Source organism: Micropterus salmoides, unplaced genomic scaffold (assembly GCF_014851395.1).
Source record: "Micropterus salmoides isolate LMB-PRFRI ecotype aquatic unplaced genomic scaffold, ASM1485139v1 Ms_hic_scaffold_10, whole genome shotgun sequence".
Classification (NCBI taxonomy): Eukaryota; Metazoa; Chordata; class Actinopteri; order Centrarchiformes; family Centrarchidae; genus Micropterus; species Micropterus salmoides.
Genome location: NW_024040041.1, coordinates 10,837,428 through 10,860,421, shown reverse-complemented (window position 1 = coordinate 10,860,421; position 22,994 = coordinate 10,837,428). Strand labels below are relative to the sequence as shown.

At 39.8% G+C, this 22,994-nt stretch overlaps 1 protein-coding gene across 1 annotated transcript in view; it reads right to left on the bottom strand.

Annotated features, from left to right (window-relative positions):
• The window catches only part of LOC119885677 (protein shisa-8), a 96,519-nt gene that overhangs the window by 49,091 nt on the left and 24,434 nt on the right, over positions 1 to 22,994 (bottom strand). The window contains exon 3 of the mRNA XM_038695831.1: positions 1,564 to 1,679. Coding sequence (XP_038551759.1) covers positions 1,564 to 1,679 — 116 coding nt within the window. The remainder of the gene's footprint in view (positions 1 to 1,563; positions 1,680 to 22,994) is intronic.

Genomic DNA, 22,994 nt, shown 5'->3' with positions numbered 1-22,994 from the left:
GAGTAACTACACATCAGCTTAAGTGGTTTACAATAAAGTAATTTACAACACAATATGACAAGTCATTCTGGATACTAGTAAACAGCTGGACCAAATGATAGCTCACATTTTTTCTGCTGCGCCTGAAAGCGAGGACAAAATTGTGAGGCAACAGGGACCTTTGTCCTTTAAAGCATGCCATCACTCTTGTCACAAATAAGCCCTCAGGAAACATGCCCACTAATTTGAGTCTCAATCCACTGAAGACGCATAGGGTTATATTGAGCATGAATATGTGTGTTTGTGTGTGTGTGGTCAAAACGTCTAGAGAAAGAGGGAGACAGATGGGTCACACAGTGTTCCCTCTATGGGTTTGGAAGCTGGCACACGGCTAATTACATCTTAATTAAACATGACCTATCTGTCCCTGCGCCTCCTTGCCCATGGATGACACATGTGTGCTTGTGTGTGTCTGAGAGACAGCGATAGAGAGTGTCAGTCAGAACCTCATATTTAAATGGGTCAATGGTGGGGCGGCACGATGGTGCAGTGGTTAGCACTGTCGCCTCACAGCAAGAAGGTTGTGGGTTCAAACCCCAGGCCTTTCTGTGTGGTTTGCATGTTCTCCAGTGTCTTGCTCAGGGACAGTGGGGGATTGAACCTGGGTCTCTCACACTAAGGGCATGTATCTTATCCACTGCTCCATCAACACCCCATGCAAGTCAAATTTTAAAGCTTTGTGTCCCAGTCCTTTTAATATATCTAATTTGAAAACATAAAGATTACAATTTGTATAGAAGAACATTATAAATAAATCAGCTGAAACACCTGAACACCACATGTTGAGAGTGTGTGAAAACGAGTTAGGAAGTGAGCAGAGAAGTTAAAACAGCTAAAATTGATGAGTACATGGTTAAAGTAGATAGCAAAACACAATGGATATGTGGCTTATAGTAAGCCAAAATGAATGGATAAACTGTTTAAATAGCTAAAGTAAGCAATACACACTTAAAATATAGTTGGCTAAAGGTAACAGATTAATGGTTAGCTTAAAGTAATGGATACACTGTGGAAATATTTACCTAAAAATAACGGATAAACACGTGAAATGCAGTTATTTAAAATAAATGGATTAACTGTTAATAGTTAGCTAAAATGATAAAGTTGGAATAGTCAGCTAAAATTAAGAGATAAACTCTTGAAATAGTTGGATAAAAGTAATGGATAACTGGTTAGAACAATTAGCTAAAAGTATGGATAAACTATTGAAGCTAGGTAAAAGTTATGGAGAAATTATTTAAATAAATGGCGTGATTTACTTGAGTTCATCTGATACAGAGGGGGTACGACAAAAAAAGTTGGGAAGCAATGCTCTGCGACACATCATATAAATAAATACAGTAGGTTACAAACAGTGTATATTACAGTGAAAAACAGCTACTTTTTCCACAGGACCTCTATAATTGCACAAGTTGTAGTTGATTTGCTGCAAAAACTCTTGTTACTGTTGTCAGTAATTCTATATCAGCTCAGTGTGCTTGCATGCAAACCATACAGCTACATAGACACACACGGAGGACTTACCATTGTTAGAGCGCAGTGCCCTGGCGGAGATGCCGTTGGTCCCTATGGGATGATGAATCCCGGTTCCATCCACCATTCCTGCCTCCCCTGGCTGCTTCATGAGCTCTGTCAGAGTCCTGAAGGGAGGAAGAAAAACACAAATGGAATGTATTAACTTTAGCATCCTGCATACAAACTGAAAAGTAGACAAAACCCTAAACAGAATTTCTTACAAACTTGACCCCAGCATTCAGAAGTGTTGACAGAAAAGAGAAAGCGTGCGTTTCCAGGTAAATGAGAAACTTTGAGGAACAAAGAAGACTGAAGTGTCAAATGTCATGGGAAAGAGTGAGAAAGATGATAATAAATGTTCATGTGGACATAATCTGGAAATCCGCAATTAAAAATATCCAAAAAGCCTTAATCTTAATAGCTCTAACTGAGGATAAGAGAAGTTTGAAACAGATTGTTCACGTCCATAAAAACAAATCCAAACAGAAAACGCTCAGAATTAAACTCAAGACAGTGGAACCGAAGATGAAAAGGATGAGTCTCTGGATGTTTTCCAACTGGGAGCATCAATCATTTATATAAAAAAAAATTTAAAACAACTTCCCCTCTTGCCATCTTTTATTGTTTGATGCCTTTGAACAAGTTCTGATGCCTCCTCAAAACTGGAACACAGGAAGGAAAAGGCCCTCAAACATGCAGCTTTAACTCTTTAGGAGCATACACAACCTGGAGCTGTAAACAAGGACCTGGACGGTGTTTTGTGTCAGATAGCTGGTAGTTGGTTGATTTTATTCTACTTAGTGTGAGTATATCAAGTGAGCAGGGAGGATTACACAGATAACTACAAGAAACTGTTAAAACAGTTACCTAAAATATTGCATAAACTGTTGACATAGAAACCTAATAAATAAATGGTTAAAATAGTTAGCTTAATGGATAAATGGTTACATTAGGTAGCTAGAGCTAAAGGATAAACAACTTAAAGTAGTGGATACATGGTTAAAATAAACAGAGCTAAAGGACAAACAGTTAGCTTAAAGTAATGGATAAATTACAGCGTTGATGAACGGGTACTTGACTTCATCTGACAGGGCTGTGGGGCGTAAGATGAACCACTAATCTAGTTGTGTGTGCTCAAACCTCAAACCTAAAGGATAGCATGTCATGTTGCACAAGACTTCCTGATTAACATCAGACAGCATAACAAGTAGCTCGAAAAGAAAGCAGGGACACTTTCACCTGAGGGCCTTTTCTCAACTGTTAAATGGTTTGTTTGAGGGATCTGCCAATCTTTGACAATTTTATGTGTTATCTTATGTTGGAATGACTAATTTATTTGATGGATGACCGTTCACTGTTGAAATTCATCATTTTGCTGTCTTTTAGCTCAAGAGGATGCATTCTCTTTTCTATTTTGTGCAAGACGAGAGAAAAATTATGTTTTTTAAGCGGTGGTTTCACTGAAATAAAATTATTTGTCAAAGTGTGTCTCATACAGAGCTGCATCACTGTCATACGTGTGATTGCAGTTTAATTGCTACAGTAAAGTCAGCTACCAAATTTACTTCTTCTTTACTATTTGTTTTTAACAAGGTAAAGGAAAAAAAACAGAACTTAAAATAACAAATCCTGCTGCACATAGATCTGCTCATATGAAAAGTTTTAGTTTATTTCCACAGACATCAAATACTTATAAACCTTCCAGTATTTGCTCACAACGACAAGGACAAAAAAGCAGAGAATGCTTACCATCAACGTGTCGCCATTGACAAGGAAATTATAGCAACATAGTCAACAAATCAGCTGTGACCCGGGGGCTGCTATCAAGAGACCCATAAATATTTCCTCACTGTTAATCTCACTGTTGAAACCTTTCACACAGCCTTCTAAAATGCAATGGAGCACTAGCCTTTTCATTAGCCTGCTGTGAAATGATTGCCTGTGGTCACGGGAGCAGTAAGCATAAAAACATGAACACCTGTACAATATAATTCAACACAGTGGACTTGCAATAGGCACCAAGTATTATGTACCATTGTGAAAATTATATTTATAATTAAATTATAATTTTTTTGAAATTTTGTATTATTTTTTCCCAAATCAAGTAACAAAATAGCATGTTTGGTTTGTGGACTGCCGTTTTGAAGTCTTGAGTTTGGCCGATAGGGTGCCGTGATGTTGAGTTTTTGCAACCAGCGGCACCGGACATGACCACATTTGGACGAGATGGTGGAGCAAACGGCCGTGTGCGGAGCTAGCAAGCTTGCTAAGCTAGGTGCATCTGTAATTCAAGTTAACTGTCATTTTAACGGGGCTGCCAATTTTGTCTACACTGAAAAAACGACTTTGTGGTATGGTAAAATATATTAAATTACCTGTCATAATTTTTCTACATTATAAAATTAAGTTTCAGTGAGATCTACAATTTCTTAAGTAAACATTTAAATATTTACACATTTTATTCATGTAATACACTAACTATGTGAAAGGAGTAGGTTTTACTATAGATTTACACATACTATTTAAAAGCTTAATAGTCGCTGAATAAATACCTAAAAATACTAAGTAAATTGTAATCCAAGTGTGTGTTTACATTTGATTCTACGCATGCGCTTTTGGACAAGACAAGATACCCCCATTTTAGTGGTAATGGACCATGGCAGGGCAACGATATCTGTTTCTGTTTAAGACAGAGGTGCTGCATGACGGTGTTTTCTCGGGGGTAAGTAATCGTCTTTCTGTTTTACCTTTGTGATATCATTGCCACTATCTCAAGAGCTGCCTGGCTTAGAAAACCCCTGCCACATTAATGTTATAACGTTACCAGGACTAGAAAAAAACAATGTCCATGTGTAACTATGCTCAAAAGCTCATTTGTTTATTTAATTTCTATAATATAGAAATATATTATATATAATATTATAATATAAGGTATAGAGTTGCCAAAGAGTGGGTAAGTGGAAAGAATAGCAGAAGGGGAGATGTGTTTTACGTAAGCTGTGCTCTGCGGTAATGTTACTAATAAAAAAGTTAGCTAGCTAGCTATGGTGGTGACAGTGTCACAGAACATGAGGGTCCTAGAAATGTGGTTTGAGTCCTAGGAGACAGTCCTGAAAATGCAGCTTACGGTATTGCTGTTAAGGTTACATGCTGACTAACCTGATTTTATTACAATTTCAGGTCAGTCAGGTTAACATTTAGAATAATTCAACTGGTGTTAGCGAAGCTCATGCTGCCTGTTTCACTGGGGAAGTTATTAATGTAACATTACCAAATTAACTTAATACATGCTGGCTAGGCTGGTGTGTAACATTATACAGTAAACGACAGTGTTGTATTTTAACACAAGTGACCACTTCATCTAGCCTATAAAAAGGTCTAAAGTTGTAAATACAGTAATAGTGTGGTGTAAAAATATTTTAGTCAGTTTCCAGCTGTTGTTTTGACACATTTAATGTTATATGTATGTTACCAAGCACTCTGGTCTGCAAAATGCCTGTTTAAAAAAACATTATATATGTATAAGAATGTAAAGTATAAGAATATGTAAAATATTCATGTTTTGTTGTATTGATACCAATACCAATTTGAACAGGGAATAGTTACAGCTTCAAGTTATGATTCCATTGTGTTGTAACTTAAAAATGCAAGCTGGTTGCGTTGTTGGGTTGTGAGAAATGTGGAAAGGGATAATGGCAGATGTTCTGTCGTAATCAGGCCAAATATATTATCAGCAATTTTTTATCTTTCTGGGCCACTTGTACAAAAGGTCATGAGCTTTTGAGATATCCATCGGAGACAGAAACAAGCAAATTAACTGTGTAGAAACATCTATATTAGGTACAATTACATTTCTACAAGACACCAAAGAAATGCTCATTGATGCTGGTGAGAGGGAAGAGTGGCGTTGATGTGTTTGTCTCTAAAGAGCATGTAGACTGCACGTACAGCACAAAATCTGAAATGAAATTGGTATTTCTTTCCTCTCCTTTAACACTTCTCTCACATGTGGTGCCATTCAGCAATCTTCAGCTGCTCCAGCGGAGCAGCACAGCGTCAAGCAATTGTCTGTGGTTGCACTGGGCAGCTCCCTGGTGTGAATGGAAAAAGGGGTGTAGTGGAAAAACACCTGGCTCAGCAATATTTGACCCCTCTCATCTGGCAAATAATGTGTAAACAGGTACATGCTCAGTAATAGAATTTATTCTTAAAACCACAAAATCTGAGCTTTGACAGATATGGTCAAAATAAGTTCCATTGGGAAATTAGTGCATTGACAGGCATCCGAGGGCAATAAATACCCATAAAATTGGATAGTATAGGCAGTATATGTGCCACAGGAACACCCACACCTGTAATGTGTATCTCAATTGCCCTTTACCATAAGGGGAGATCGTACGGGTACATGGAGGGGGCAGACCCAGAACCCCGGTTGGGGGGCCCCCCTACGTGGGCCACAAAGTTTGTATTAGTTGACTGTAACCACAGCTGGATGAGTAAGCTGTATGTTATGCAGTTCGCTTCCAACAACAACAAAGGAACAATCAGCTATTCATTTCAAATTAAACAGTCCCTTCAATCCTGGTTTCAATATTAAACCACCACAAGAATGATAATTAACAACAAAAACACTATATTCTAAGAAGACACGTCTAAAAAAACATAAATCATAAAGTAAACTTTGGATTTTAAACAAATGGGAAACTTCTTAGCAAATTTTAACAAAACTCCCTTCACCGTGATGCATCATGGGAGTTCTGAGGGACGGATGTAGGCTACTATGTATCACCCTGGAGCCACACAGGCTGCTTGCGCTCCGCGGTTTAGTTCCATCCTCAGCCCGGTGACAATTTTCACTGGAAGCCGAAGAGTTTCAGCAGCACAGTGTGTAGCCTGCCCCAAATTAATGATTAATCATTAATGCCCGACTTCATTCCATCATTGGCACGGGTGCATATTCCACAGGGAGCATTTCAGAATGAAAGCGTTTTACCCGCCTGAATTTGCTGACATGTTTCGATTCTGTTGGCCAGTGCTTGTTTTTTGTGCTTCTACTATGATTAATTAGGCGACGGAGTTAAATTATTTATTTTTTGTCTGTCTTATTATTCACTGTCTGTGTTTATTGTTGATATACAATTTAGAGTCTGCACAGGGTATTTTATTTTGAAATAGGATTCTCTGTGCCGTTTCTGTGTCTGACTTCCGGCCCGGTTCATCTGCTCTGTACTGCTTGACGTGTCTTCCGTCAAAAATATACTGGCTGAGAGTGAGACACTTCTGGTGTGAGCACAAGCATAGACTAGAATGGCTGCAATCAGGTCCAACAGCTGCGACGCAGATGGACTCAGTGGACTTTCGGAGTGAGTCCGGGGGCATGTAAGTACTTGGTATAAATTACTTGGTAGCAGGTGGGTCCAGTGATGAAGCTCCGCCCCCACTGTGCTGAGAGTCTAGCTCCTCCCCCTCCCTTTACATTTTCTGCCTGCACGCCAATCCATTTTATATCTTGCATCTCATTAATCTCTGTCCACTTCCATTCCATTACTTCATTTGTCTTCCACACTTTGCCCCCCTCTCTCATTCTCAGTGGTAATAAAGTGAGCTGAAGCTGTATCTCCGTCACTCTCTCGTCTCCCCTCCCACTCGCACTGTTTCTCTTGCTTCCCTCCAGAATGCTTTAGAGCGTTATTGCCGAGTACTTGTTGTTCTCTACACCCTCTATCTCCCTGGAAACATCTTCTCTTTTGCTTTCTCCTCTTCCCGCCTGTCTTATCTTCTCAACTTTTTGCGTCTGACTCTATCCCCCCCTCCTGTTATCTCTCCGCCTTCCTCGTCTGTTGCAACGCTACGAGCCTTTTATCTCTCCTTGTATTGCTTCCTGAACCATCACTGTCTTTCTTCTCCTCTCTGCCCTCTGATTCTGCCTCTGCTGCACTTTCTCGTCATCGTGTCTGGTCTTCTTTAAGCCTCGTACCCTTTGGCTCAATTTCTATTGTCTCCCTCTTTCTTTGTTTCTTTAGTATTCTCAGCCCTTCACTCGCTTCGCTTCCACTCCCTGAAGAAACTGTCACATAAACTATTCCAACTTGCAATATTAGCACTTTTGAAACTATACAGAGCGATGTGAAGACATCAGAGCACACACAAACAAAAGCATGCATTTACCTACAGCTCTCACCAGATCATTCTGACAACTTGACAACTATTTTTTGTCTGCAGAGTTTGTTCAGTTCAAATCCTGTGGATACCCCAGTCCAGAATAGCATCCACCCAGTCTATATGCCGAGGGATATCTGGCTCTTTCATGATAAGTGTCAACATGCAGAAATTCAAAGACATACATCTAGCAGATATTAAGGAGGACAGCGGATGCAGTATGCTGTGGGCCCCACATTACAATGCATACAGTACATACTATAATCCTTCTTAATTCTGGAGGGACTTATTTTCAAATGCTGGCTTTTCCCCAACAGAAACTGGAGATGTAAAAACATGTTGTTAGGTTAAACCAGCCCTCTTTTTGAAATGTGTGACGAGCCAAGTATTTGCATGTCCACTGGAATTGAAGATGCAGAAAGCATGTGTTACAGTGTTGCCTCAATTTCAACCATTTAAAAAAAAAATTCTCTTGTCCTTCAACTTTATGGAAGCATAGGTAATCGCTTGAGTGTGACAGTTATGGATTCTATGTTATATCCATTTGTATTTAACTTCTAACTACTGAATTCTGTTTGCATTTTTGTACATTATTGTGTCAAACTCATGCCTAAATCTAAATGCCTAAATCTGCCTAAATCAACTATTTTAAGTAGCACCTGTCCAGGGTGTGCCCAGCCTTGTCAAACTACATGGTGGGCTATCCCAGCAACCCACCATGTAGTTTGACAAGGCAAAGTCAAACTATTGTGATTGTTGTATGAGTCAGTCATGTTTCATTTCATTGTGACTTTTAAAGCAGTAGCCACTGCTCTATCTTTCTGTCCATATTACTTGCTTTCAGGCTATTTTGTTAGGGTTGTGTCAACTTTCTTCCATGCAAGACTCTCCGCTGTTACATTTTGTGAGTGTTGTTTTCTAGATTGTATGTTGTTAATCAATTTCATGAGGTTTGCATCCACTGAAGGTCCGATGAGCCTCATTTCCAATTAAATTACTAAAAAATAGATTTTCCCTGTAATGCAAGACAGGACATGAACTGAATTATGAATAAAAGCTGAGCCACAGACGGTATTTTTCCCAAAAAAATTATAAACACAAATGATTCAGCAGAAGGCAGTAAATATCTGTTACAGAGGGATTTAATCCCGTGAGGTTTGGTGGAACTTCTGGAAAACCCAAAGAAACATCTCCAGGCAGTCTGGCACGCTTAACCCACCACATGCTCAGCATTGTCCTGATTGAGACATGCTAAATATTACAGAGTAAGAAAACACTAAACACTACAAGCTTCTCTTGGTATCCCCCAAAATGTTATTTGAGAAAACATATAAAATTAAAAAATCTGGCAGCCATGGTTCTGTTCAAACTGATAACAGTGACAAATTGAAAGTCCCTATGAGCCCACTGAGCAAGTTTTCCAGTGAAGCAGTTTGATATGTGTGGTAATTGCTTCAAATTGAGTCAGCCATCTACCATCGTGGTATCATCTTTTCAGTCAGGCGCAATTAGTGATCATTCAGACGTTTATGGGAAAACAATTAGCCTCTGAAAACTGCGCTAATATTCAAGCAGCATGAACCTTCTCAGGGGTGAAATATGTGGCACCTGATTAGACTGTGACAAAGCATCACCGTCTTTACTGAGATCTCCCCATAACTTAAAGCAGAGGAGAACGTTAAATCTGCTAAAACTGTCATCTTAAATCCATTTATGTGTTACATTTTATGTATATTTGATTGGAGAAAGGGACATTTTATATGAAAAAAGTATTGCAGTAAGATTCATTGTTCTAGGGAATAAAAGGTATCTGGGGATATCAGGTAGTAGTGGTTGTTCATGTCTGTGTGTAAACATATTTTAGGTCTTAGTGTAAATCATATATGATAAAGATAACATTTGGTTAAGTTGAAAGTGAAAGTGTATTTTTAGGGAATTGACAAGGTTTTGGCAATAACCAGGCTAAAAGAGTCTACAGCCGTGCTAGCAGCTCTGTGAGATGTGAAAATGCCAGCAAAGTAGTGACATTCCCATCAGCCTCAGTCTTTGTGTGCTGTAGCTAACGTTAGCATGCTAACACACCCACATTGACAATTCAAACAGTGATGAGGGCAATGTTGATGTTAAGCAAGTGTATTTTTTTACCATGTGCACCATCTTAGTTTGCTGTAACGTGTTAGCATGCTAAAATTAGCTACAGCACACAAAGACTGAGGCTGATGGGAATGTCACTACTTTGCTGGCATTTTGTCATAAAGTATTGGACAAATGATGGCGCTAGATTAAATGTCTGGGGATCACCAAACTTACAGAAAATCAAGTTCACCGAGACATGAATGCCTGTACCAGATTTCATGACAATAAATTCCATAACTGTTTCAACATTAAGTCATTTAATCCCCTGGGAGCCATAACTGTTTGTAAAAAACTTATTTGCAATTCATTTATTGGCTGAGATTTACTAATCAACGGACAGACCGACGTTGCCATATAGCCATAATAATTGGAGCAGAAATCTTCAGAATATACAGTAAGGTACTATTATTTACAATTGCCAGTTTATTAGTTGCTGATCAGTAAAACTAATACAGTCTCATTCAACATTAGAGGATTAATAAAGTGGTATAATGTGTTTAGAGTGTGTTAAACTGCTTACCTAGAAAAAGCAAGTTTTCCTGTAATAAACAATCTGACACCTTTATAATTAACTGCCTAAAAGCACATGAAAATCATGCCCTCCTACGCCCTCACTATGAATGTGCCATTGAATACTGGTCTGCCACTGTAAGTATTCCAGTAGAGCTTCACGAGCTCATGTAAGCATGTATCATTTTGTTGTTGTGACATGACTGAAAACTCAAAAGTCCAGCATGATTAAGTCATTCACTCCTTTGCTCACTTGTTTGCTCCCTCACTCAGCTATCTGCTTTTGCAGTTTCAACTGAGCAAGTGGATTGTGATGGAAATTAATTTGCAAGTATCAAAGAAACACACGTTTATGTTGTTTGGCCCAAACACATTTTGCTGTGCTCCCAAAGAGAGAAGAGGGCAAATATTATTTCCATGGTCAAATAGCAAATCAGTGCGGTCAAACACTGTGAAACCAAATCACTGCATCCATACAGTTTGTGTTTGTTAGTGTATCACAACCTTGCAGCGGCCCCGGTCCTGGTTGTATAACAAAATGTGCACTATTGTTTTCAATTGTCAAAGAGTGTTTCATGCTAAAAATAAAGTGAGAAAATCACCCCACGGTCATGTAATAAGACATTCAGTATTGTTCTGCATGCGCGCACACACACACACACACACACACACACACACACACACACACTGATACACACAAACACATTTTTCTCCCCTGGGTCTATAACACAGCATTTTGTGGCTGAATCACTCCTCACTGTCACAGCAGGTTAGTTTATATTACACGGCCCCCCATAGATGATTCCAGGGGCCTGTAACCTACCATGGGACTGAGCGCGGAGATGCAACCCTGCTGTTTAAATACAGTGGTAGTGTATAATTGTGTGTGATGCTGCTTGCCACCTACAGTTGTGCCACCCGACCAACCTACACAAACACAAAGATGCAGATCATGATCACACACTCGCACATGCACACCAAAAAGAGGCTGTTTGCTTAGACACACACACACACACACACACACACACACACACACACACACACACACAGTTGCCAGTGTACTACCTACAGTTGTGCCTAGAGGGAGTTAATTGATGCCACACAGGAATGACTCACCCTTTAATTCTCAGGGGTGGTAATTTAGAGAGGTTACAGTGGGTGGGATATGTGCGTGTGGTGGTTTCATAAAACAATCCTCAGGGGCAGGGAAAGGGAATTTTTAAATAAGCGAATGAGCAAGGCAAGAGGATGTATGTGAGTTTATAACCATGACCATGCGGGGGCTTATTTCTCTGTCCTGTCTCACTGTATTTCCCTATTAATTTGAAATGTGAGAGCCCAAAACAAAACACAAAACAAATCAACGAAATAAGCCTTCTTCAGTATGGCCTTTTGACCAAATTATCTGCTTTTCCACCTACTTACTGGATGTTACATACTGTGCTTGAGTGTTTTGTTTGTTATGTTTAGGAAAATACTTCACCAGTAATACGATTAAGTAGGATTTCCATATTCCTTCATGTTGGTTGCAATGAGCAGTTCTGCTGGGGTTTTTTTAAAAGTCTGATTGTTATGTAAATTAAGTTCATAGTTATTGTTCTGAAACTGTAGCCTCTAAATGGGAAGCTTGAACTAGAATGTAAAATGAAGCCTTTGTAAGTAAGGAGGAGAAGGCAGAAAGAGATATTCAGATGTAGCCTGGTTTGTGTGTGTGTAGTTTATCTGTCTCTTCATCACTCCCTCCTTGACTTTGTCTTGGGGTGCCAACACTTGATTTCTCTCTTCATCAGTAATACACTGCACTTTATCCCACCACTGCTATCAGAGGGAGGCAACACACACTAGGCCAGGTTCCCACATGCAGGCTAAATGGACTCCGTAGTGGCACAAGCGGTAGCATGCATTATCTCAGAAGGGGTCTGATACACCAGTCCCTCTGACACACAAAGATCTGCATACTTGTGTGCACAGAGCAGACACACAGTTATGCTGTAGCTGCCAGATAGTGCACCCTTGTAGGCTTGGTACAGAGCCTGAATCTGTCTCCCGCCCTGCTATACTCCTATTAGAGCTGACAGCTGCCAAATAATGTCCCTTGGCATGGCTGAGTGCCTGCCATGCCAGGGCCTGTTTGTGTTCATGCATAGTCTCTCATACACTCCCGTGAGGGTGTGTTTACATGTGTGCAACCTCACATAGGAAGAGTTGAATCCCTTGTGGGTAAAAAATGTGCCTTAATATTCACAAACACAGAGAACCACATAAAATATGAGTGAAGGTCATAGATAGCATTTTTGGACGGAAAATTATTTCAATATTGAATCTGTTTTAACAGCTGCAAATGGTTCATTTCAGTCCCAGTTCAGAAGAAGAAGCAGCATACCACATACTAGAAAAACCTACAGTCCTAGTAGACCAGTCAGTGAAAACTATGATGAAAAATGTTGTTGGCAAACTTTTTAAGACTAACACTAAATAACATGTAGCCTTTTACAATGACAACTATAATGATTTGTTAACAAATTAAAGCTAAGCAACGATGTGAAACTTATTCAGTGGCTTGCGTGCATCTCCGGGATGACATAATTTAGCCTCATGATTAGCAAAATAGCATTCTCTGTTTCCCAAAACCATCTCTTCTTGAGTTGGTTTAGGTGCTTGACCTGTTGCGTGAATGAGCAGTATCTTGAAATCAGTAGCGTTATGTCTCTGCCAGTAATGTTCTTGGAATGAAAAGTAACAGATTTATGGCAAAATACATTTACAACTCCACTGCAAATTAAGAACAAACAAGCTGTGAAAGAAGCATGCAAGCACAGGGACATTTATAAAAAGCTAAGCTAACGATAACGTAACATTGTCAAGTGCTGTGAATGTAAAGTTAATGTATCAGAAGTTAGTGTAGCCTATGCTATGCCAGCGTTTAACCAATCATCCAAATGTTCCTCTGGATTTTTGCTTAAAAAAATATTACTGTTATGTTACATGTTATCCAACATTTTAGCTTCTCCTCTAAAGCTAAACCCAGACAGTAAACAGTATTTTAGTGAATAACCAGCTTCTGAATAATCAACTTGTCATGCGGTTCTCACTAGGTGAGCAAAAAACAGAAGTGAGTGTTCAAACAGCAAATTTTGTAATTATAGCTTTGTTTGTGAACCATTACAGTTTGCTTTGAACACATAAACAGCACATTTACCACAAACTTAGCAAGAAGTGAGGACAACACCTGTAACCATTGTGACTGTACACAACAAAGGTCAAGATCAATATTATGTCGTCTGGGACTCAGACTTTTCTATATAAAAGCTGTTTTTTACTATAACTTACATCATGTCTGTTGAAGAGAAGCTCAAGTTAACATCGCTTTCTGTTGTCAGTCAGTGGTGCTCTTCTCATCTTTATTTCAATGTATCTGTGAATGTTAGAGTAATCACAATATAGATTTTGCGTGCGTGTAGTTTTTGCTGCATTGATGTAATGCATCAGTCTGCCTGAATAGAGCAGTGAAATAATAATAAAATGAACAAATTCAAAGCCGGCATGCTGTAAGCCTCGTGAACCATTTGCTGGCAGGATCTCAGTGCCGAGGCCGTGGTGTTGCTAAAGATGATGTCACAGAAAATACCATATGTCAACCTCTGAGTCACCGCCTGCACTCATTATTTTTGGGCCGTCTTTATTTTAGAAACAACAAAAACCACACATACACGCACACACAAAGATTCATTCTCCTCAAGGGATTTGTTCTCAAACATTCATCAGTGTGACGCACACATAACCCACGCATCAATACACACGCAGACACACATACACACACATTGTAGAATATTTATCATCCTGTGAAGCCTCTGACATTATTGAGAATATACAGGTACTCCGTATGCTGTGAACAAACCATCATCCACCATTACACTAAGATAGACAGGCTCATATTGATCTTTTTTATCAGTTATCTATCACTGTCTAAATAGCTTAAAGCACTCATTGGGAACACATGTGGAGAAGTCATTATAGGTTTCCCATCAAATAGAAAAGAAAACAGTTGATTTTATGCAAGTGTGCCCTAGTCTATCTTTACCTGAACCAGTGTGTGGCTGTTTTTAATTATTGTTTCAAAATTAATATTTAGGCTTACATGTGTGTGCTAAAGGGTCCTCTATTTTGTTTGTTAAAATAATAGTTTGCCATAATTCATGGTGGGAGTGTTGTGACAGTAACTTGTACTTAAATTAACTTTATTGCAAGGATGAATACAACTGACATTTGATTCAGCCGGTGGGGGTCAACATCCCAACCATCCATCCATTTGACATGGACAATGAGACCAATTCACCCCTTTTGCCTTTGTGGATGTAAATGTGTCCCGGTCAGGGCAGCACTGATGAATTAGCAATACCACAGCACTCTATCAGGGGTGCACTGTGACAGGCTCTAGTAAATTTTGTAAGCTGTGTGAGAACTGCGGAATTATGTGACCTTGGATCACAACCGCAGGCATGGATTCATGGCGCTAGCATGGCCAGTATGATGGTCATTCGGCCAGGGAGATGTTTGCTCAGTTGAGGAAGGTGAGACACATGCAGACTCACACAATTTAAAAAAACACAACAGGATGAATGGATCATTGGGAAATCTTAGCCCATTCTTACAGTTTACATGAGCACTGGGATGTGGCAGCTCTGCATCTCCCAGATGGTTGCTATTTGTGGCTAAGGGGATGCAGCTGGTCAGCCAGCAATGTGAACTATTAATTGACATGCAAACAGTTTGATTAGACACTCAGGCAATGCCTAATGCATGAGAACACATCTACAGATCCTCGTTTCAGGATTTTCACATCATGTTAGTGTCATATGTGGCCAGATTTATGATTCAGTAATCATTTATGGGGTTATGTGTTGAACTGAACCACTTTAAGAATTTAAAATTATTGTTGGTCATCAATATGTGAACGTAGGACTAAATTAAATATAATATTAATCACAGAACAGGAAAATGATGATGATATAATTCCACATTTTGGGAAATAAACATATTAGCTTTCTTGCTGAAAATTACATGGTTAGATTGATGCCATTCTCATATCTGTGTGCTAAATATAAAGCTACGTCAATATGCTAGCTTAGCTTAGCATAAAGACTGGAAACAGGGGGAAACACCTCGCCTGACTTCATCCAGAGGTACAAACTCCAGTCTACCAGGCGCCCTGATGTTACCAGAAAGTTACTGCGTCCGGTCAAGGACAAGTCTGGCACATAACCCTAAATAAAACCACAAGGTGTTGTTTAAACAAGAAACAGGATAGTTGGCTTGATAGGCTTCATCCTCTCATCAAAGTAAACATTGACGCCCACTTTTACACTGGGAGGGGTGTGGCGCAATTTCCAGGGCCCTATGTCACTTGCTAGTAAGTGTATGACTCTCAAAAGTGACCGTCAGCAACTTTTTGAACAGCTCCAGTTCCCGAAGTGAACATTCATTCACTCCATTGACATTACATAAAACCCTTATAAAGATAGAGATATATAAGATAAAGAATGTGAAGAGTTTTAATCCTTGAACTAAGCCAACCTACTGCGAGGTGAACCTTGACCATAAAACATTTAATCGAGATTAAAAGTACTACTCCTCCCATGACCCATTGCAAATACCTTTCCAACGACTTCCGACGTAACGGTAGTAGCATGCTTCTCCTTGAATTTGACATTTGTCATTATTATATTTTCTATTGTTAATAAAAGTGTTGCAGTTTGTGTTGTGCATGGTCATAAACAGTGTTAACAACATGATTAGTACGACTCACGGCTAATCTTAGCTACCCAACTAGCCAAAAATGTCCTTGATAACGGCTAGCTCCACCATCGCTGTTACACTTTAGGATTGTTGGTAGTGTAGTACTTCGCCATGAGATCATGAATAAAACATGTTTTCTGAAAACAAGGTTGATATCATACAGACTTGTGGGAGTATATAGCCTACCATTGTTTCACAATCTCACATATAAATGGGATTTTAACTTCCGGAACCTCACTGCAGAGCTCTATAGGGCCACCCGGCTCTGCTAGCCGCCACCAGAGATCCAGAAGGAAAAATGAGCCCCAGATACCCCATATACCCTCCGGTAATGCAGTTTATTTAGGGCCATTATGAATCGCCTAGAGAACCTGATATTGAAAAGGTAGTAAAGAGTCCCGGCAGCTTGTGAGCAGTGCAGTGCACAAGAAAGTAGGACTGTTTTGGTCTCCGCTCACTCCAAAGGGAAACGTGACTTTTCAGCTGTTAAATGCTCCACTATGTTCATCAGCTATTTGCTAACTTTTTCGCTCTGCCGTTTGATGCTGAGCAGGCAACGTGAAATTGTTTATTTTAGATTTTTTTTCTTAATCAAAAACAGCTGCCTGAGCACAACTAGAGCAATGAGATGGAATCAAAACAATAAATGAAAACGAGCTGAAAGAAGCTAAAACGCCCCATCGAACTTAAGGGAACTGCAGAGTGATCACTACGAGCAACATTTTACTTTACACATAATGATTAGAAGTAGTATTTATGCTTATAGCAGTTGGACCAGGTATACTACTATATACCCCAGTGTTACAATAATTTCTGATATTGGCCATATAATCTACTGTATATGTATTATTTTTCTATCTTGTTGCCTTTAATCTCCAAGACTAAATTCACCAGTCTGATCACTGTGGCTGCACTGGTCACAAAACGAAACACTCATTGCTAATCTGTTTGACTCAGTACAATAAATTTGATGCAATGCAATGTAATGTAATGCAACAGAAAGCAACACTACAAAAAAGCTTCGCAATGCAGCGCAACAGAAGTCGGAGCCAGGAGTCAACCTGTGTTTAGCTCATAACACATACGCACTCATGCACAGATATTCCCTTCACACTGCATTCAACTCAAAGTTCAGCCTCGTACACTGACATCAAAGCTATGCGCAATATGTAGTTTGTCACAGGGTGTACAGGCACACACACACACACACACACACACACACTTATAGAGAGTGCAAGTACACTCTGACAATGTGATGTAATATACTAATGGATAGGAAAGTCTCACAGCCAATTCTTGATCCTCATTTGTCATGAAATCAAACACACACACACACACACACACACACACACACACACTTATTGAACAAGAAGTCTGATCTTTCCCTTAACATGAGCGAGTGCATATCTACAGGGTGGGTCACATCAATGACTGTAATCTGTCAACCTGTCTGACTTGACTACTTCCAATTCCATCCACACACATCTCTCTGTCTTTATTTCTCTCTGTACCTCCTATATGTTTGTTCTCTCAGCCTCTGTCTTCTTCCACATCATCTTTTATACATCCGTTTCTCATCAGAAGTATTGAAGCTGCCCACTTTCACTTTTGATCTCTGTTTGCATTCATTCTCTCACATTATTCTTTCCCTCTTTATACTACAGGTTTCAATTTATGTGAGAACCCATTTTTAACAATTTAACAAACTTTCACTCATCCGGGAAAGAGTTTTGTTTGCTATTGCCTGGCTTTTGTTATCAATTTACCTCTCTCGTCCAGGATGAAAATGCAAAAATGTTATTTCAAAGGACACAAAGGATACAAAAACGTACTTTGAAGGCTTGTTGGACATTTTGCATCCTCTATTAGATGGTGTACTTATTTTCAACACATTTATTCCTATCTCTATTACAAACATACATTTTTATTGTTTAAGCACATCAGCCTCTTTTCCGCCTCCTGCTTTTACTGCCTTTCCCCCTAATATATGCCTTCAGCCATAACCATGATTCACTCTGATTATAATGGTCTTAAATTAAAATTTTCTCATAAAAAATTGCTGATAAAAAAATCATCTTAAACATTTAATCAATTCCCATGTCCACATACTGACAAACAGCCATTCCAGCAGCAGCGGAGAGGAAAGGCACAGGGGGAAGGAGAGATAGATTAATGGAGTGATGGTATGAAAAATTAACATGCCCAGTTCACTCTTTTGATAAAAGGCCAATTAACCAACCTCTTTCACCAGTTAATCTCAGTTCCTTTTTTTCCCAAGCTTTCTATTTTGCTCAAATTCACTCTCTCTCACTTTCCTTCGTGCCTCTGCTTGTTTTCCTCTCTGGTCTGCCTGTTTCTCTTTTTAATGGCTCTCTAACTCTGACAACTATCTCACCATCCCTCTGTGTCTCACACTTATTTTATGTCCATCCCTCTTTCCTCATCTCCCACACTCTACCATTCACTCTATTTTTTGTCTATTGGCCTCCCCTTATCTCTGCTGCCTCCTGACTGCCTCTCTCTCTCTCTCTCTCTCTCTCTCGTCCTCTCTGTTACGTGTGCTGTTTAGCTGCGCTTAGCTTCACCTGTCAGCTTGGATCAGGGCTGTGGAGCAGCAACATGACAAACTGCCCTCTGATTCACTTACACATGCACACACAAGAGCACACACTTGTAGCATCTTCTCAGAAACCCCCTCGCACAACCCCTCTTTCTCTCTCTCTCTCTCTCTCTCTGTCTCAGTCTTTCTCTGGCATATTGCTTTGTGTTGATGCATAGACATGGCATTAGCTTTCAGTTACACACAGACCTGCCTTTATACAAAAATTGGTCAACTTATCTATGATGCGATGTGAAAACAGATACCAAAATGTGTTTCTGGATTGTGTGCACACATTGTTGATGACAGTAGGTCACTAGAAGTTAATATCTAAACAGTGAAATATCTAAGATGATAATGTGGCTAATTGTGCATGTTTGTGGGAGGAAATGCTACGCTTTTATGATACAAACATTGTAGTAATGATATAAATCTGCTTGAAAATTGTCAAATCTAAATCCAAGAATGCTGTGCATAATGTATACAGACATGTATACATACTGTACATAATCACCCACGTCACGGATGTAAAATAAATTCTTGAAAAGTGTTATAATCAAATTCCTTATATACACTTGGCCAATAAAGCTGATTCTTAAAGTAAAAGAAACTAGTGCTGTATTCGGAACCACCTACCATACTAGCAGAACGTACTGATTTTGGCCTGGATGTAGCATGAAGAATGCAGTGTACCAAATATACCAAATGTACCAAATATATATATCTCCAGTATGCATCGGACCAGTCTAACTTGCATACTGCGTTCAACAATGCAAAGTGCAAGAACAATCACAAGTAAAGAAGTAGTAAATGTGCATTAAAAAAGTTGGGTGTGTACAGTTCAAAAGGCAGGGGAATTTACTGGGCAGGTAGTGTGTTGAAAGATGCTATCCAGATGCCTTATGGGAAACGTAGTATCAATTAATGTGCTTTTTTTGGTTGATTGTCTCTTGCAAGTCCCCTACATAATGGAAGTGCAATTCTAAATGGCTGGATTATCCCATTTAAATCCCTAAACACAGTGAATGAATATATATGTTGGCTCACCAGAAACCAGTTTCAAACCAGTTCAGCTTTTTAAATCAGCCGATATATAGACCATAATGGAGAACAAGTTTTGCCATACGTTGTTGACGAGATAATGTGTGGCAATGCGTATGAGTGTTTTTATGTAAATACGCCAACACATGCATGTTGCCCCAAGGCCTCAGAGGCACAGAGGTCATTCGCAGCTGTGGGCTGATCTGCGAGGCTTAGATTACATAGTGTGTACATTGTGCCTAAGCTGCCTCTATTTAATTCAACCAATGCAAAACATGCAAAATGCCACCAAAAGGCAGAAAAGGCTTCTGCTTGATATGTGAAATTTAAAAACAAGTAATATTAAAATACAAGAGTGTTTGTTTCCTGTCCACGGACTCTGTATTGGATCTCGTTGGTGTGTTTTACCGTCCAACACACCATCACACAGATGGCTTTTAACAGTTTATTAATGAAAGAATCTTGCTTATTTTAATTACTCATCTTCTTCTGTCCTGTGCCTCAAAATAAGTGTTTAAAATCCTCATTCAATTGTTAAAAAGATTAATTTTCTCAGTTTTCCAATGACTGTGTAGGGGTGACATTGCTGGCATAAACACACTAAATTCTCTCTAATGAAAACAGGTTAGGCAGACATTTGTAGGGAGAAAGAGCAGTGATTGGGAGGTTCCTATAGCTCGCACAGAGATGGAGGGCCATAAATCCACGTAATGGCTGGAGATATTAGCATGAGCTACTGGTGGGATAGTCATCACTTACAGGAAGAGGAAGGTGGAAATGCATGGAGGAAGACAGACAGACAAAGAGGGGATGAGAACAGCGAAAAGTGATTTATTATATGTTGAGTGTTTATGTGCATGTGTAAATTACTGATGAAGGTATAGTAAACACACAGACACTCAGAGGCAGTGTTCTCCGCATATATACAAGCAGAGGCTGGCCTGACTTACACCTGCCCCACCACCAAACTTCCAAATTCAGGTTTGCTGCTTGTCTCCTTTAACTAAATCTACTGTGAATTTGTAATGTTTGCTGGTGCTGTTGTGCACACCAGTGAAACAATGAGGTAAAAATGTTGTTTTCAATAATGATTATTTGAGATATTGGATATTGTGAATAACGAATGGTACACAGAAAAATGACAATCAAGTTTATCAAATCAATTGACAATTCATCACTCTATTTTTCAATTCACACACATATCAGAATTTGGAGTGTTTTGGAGTGTGATGCAGGCCGCTGGCTGCTCTGCTCTGCTTCCTAGAGAGCCCTCATAAGTGTTGGAGGGCTGTCAACAGGGCTGAAGTGTCTTTTAAAACTATCTTTTTTTGAAGCATCTTCCACTGCCGGAGATGGAAGAAATGAGAGGGAAAGGAAAAAGACAAGTCAGCGAGCAAAAGGCAGGAAGGGAGGTGACAGTTGCGTTCATGGTACTGTAGCCTAAAAAGCCTTTTCAGTGTGCGCTGACAGTGATAAATTGCCTTCACTTTGCCATGGTGATAATGTTCAAGTGAGAATGGCCATTTAATACAAACTGATACAATATGAATGTTTGCTTAAACAGCTTTCTTTTTTCAATATTTCAATTCTAGTCTAATGATTTCCACAGAAACGGAATAGGAGTTAATGCGGGAATTAGCATAACCAAGCTAAACCAAAAAAATTGCAGCTCATCCTTTTCATTCGGACTGTCTGATTTTCCAGCGCTCTGCCTTATCAACTTCTGCTTCAGTTAGTCATTTCTGCAATTTCCCCTGATGCTTCTAAGCGGCATTCAAATTTTATATCAATTCATCAAATATTAGCTTCGGTTTTTTACATGGAGGGAGCAAGGCAGTGACCATGTGAAAGCTTTTAAAGAAAAGTTGTGTCCCTTAAAGAGGTGGTATTATGCTTTTTGGCTTTTCCCCTCTCCTTTATTGAGTTATGTATCTTTTTTCTGCATGTAACAGGTTTGCAAAGTGAAAAAGCCCAAAGTCCAGCCCAAAAGGAGTTCCCATCTCTCACAGAAAGCTCTGCTCTGAACCGCTTGAAAACAGCTCATTTGTAGTCCAGCCTTCACTTCCTTTACTTGTGACGTCACAATGAAAACACGTCATAAAGCTTGCCAGGGCTGGCTAGCGGGGTCCAGCACGCCCTCAAACCAAGCTAGTCTGAGCGGAGGCCCTTTGGGTCGACTCGCCTTTGTCTGGTTTTCCATTCTAGAAATGTACCTGTACCTGCTTCCAGGGACTTTTTTTCGTATCACCTCACCTCCATCGAGGTTCCAAGCGAGCTGAGGGATACTAAAATGTAACATGAAAGCACGACAGACTGCTGATTGGTAAGAGAGAATCGTCACTATTCACTGCATCATTATCGCGTGCGCCAGACAGAGGCCAGCAACAGAAAGTTTTATATTTTGCAATTTTCGTATGGAATTCCATCACTAAATCCACTTCTGAGAAGTTTTGAGGAAGTTTTGTAGATTTCGAATATTGACAGTTTTACAAGAAGTGATGGCGGGACAAAAATGTGCTTGAATATTTTCGGAGTTGAGGAGCTGCGGGGGAAGCCTGTGCCAACCCGTGGGAGGAGTGTGTGAGTCCGGCCAGCCGCCCGCTCACAGAGCCCTCTGCTCCCGCCGTCACACTGACCGCTGCAGCAACAACGGCAGAGAAAAACACAGCTAGAAGGTTTTCATACCGCTTATCTGTCTTTAAATTCTGAGGAATGCTGAAACGTTTTAACTTTAAAAAAGAGAAAGCTGTGTGGATCGCTGGTGTGTCGCATTGAACATTACGTCACGGCAGTTATGTGTGGCGTCGCTATGACGACAAGCTACGTACTATCTCTGGGTACTATCTGCAATGGAAAACGGAGCAGGGCCGAGTAGAGTCGCGTCTATCAATTTGCTTCAACGTTTAGTCCTAATGGTAAGATGTGGAACAATGATGTTGTGGACTGGTAATAACTTAGACCATCTGTTACGGTCGCAGTCTGAAGCGGCTTTGATTTGGATCACACTATCTTGATACTTACAACCCGCCCTTCTCTGCTTCTGATTGGCTAGTAGTCCTTACCTGGGAACTGCGCATGTGCAACTCCCAACAAAGATTTCGTACAAGTAAGATGCATCACTCTGTAGCTCAAGATTGGAGCATACATCACATAGGGTGAAAAGAGGAGCTGCAGCAATGTGCAGTATGAGAAAAATATG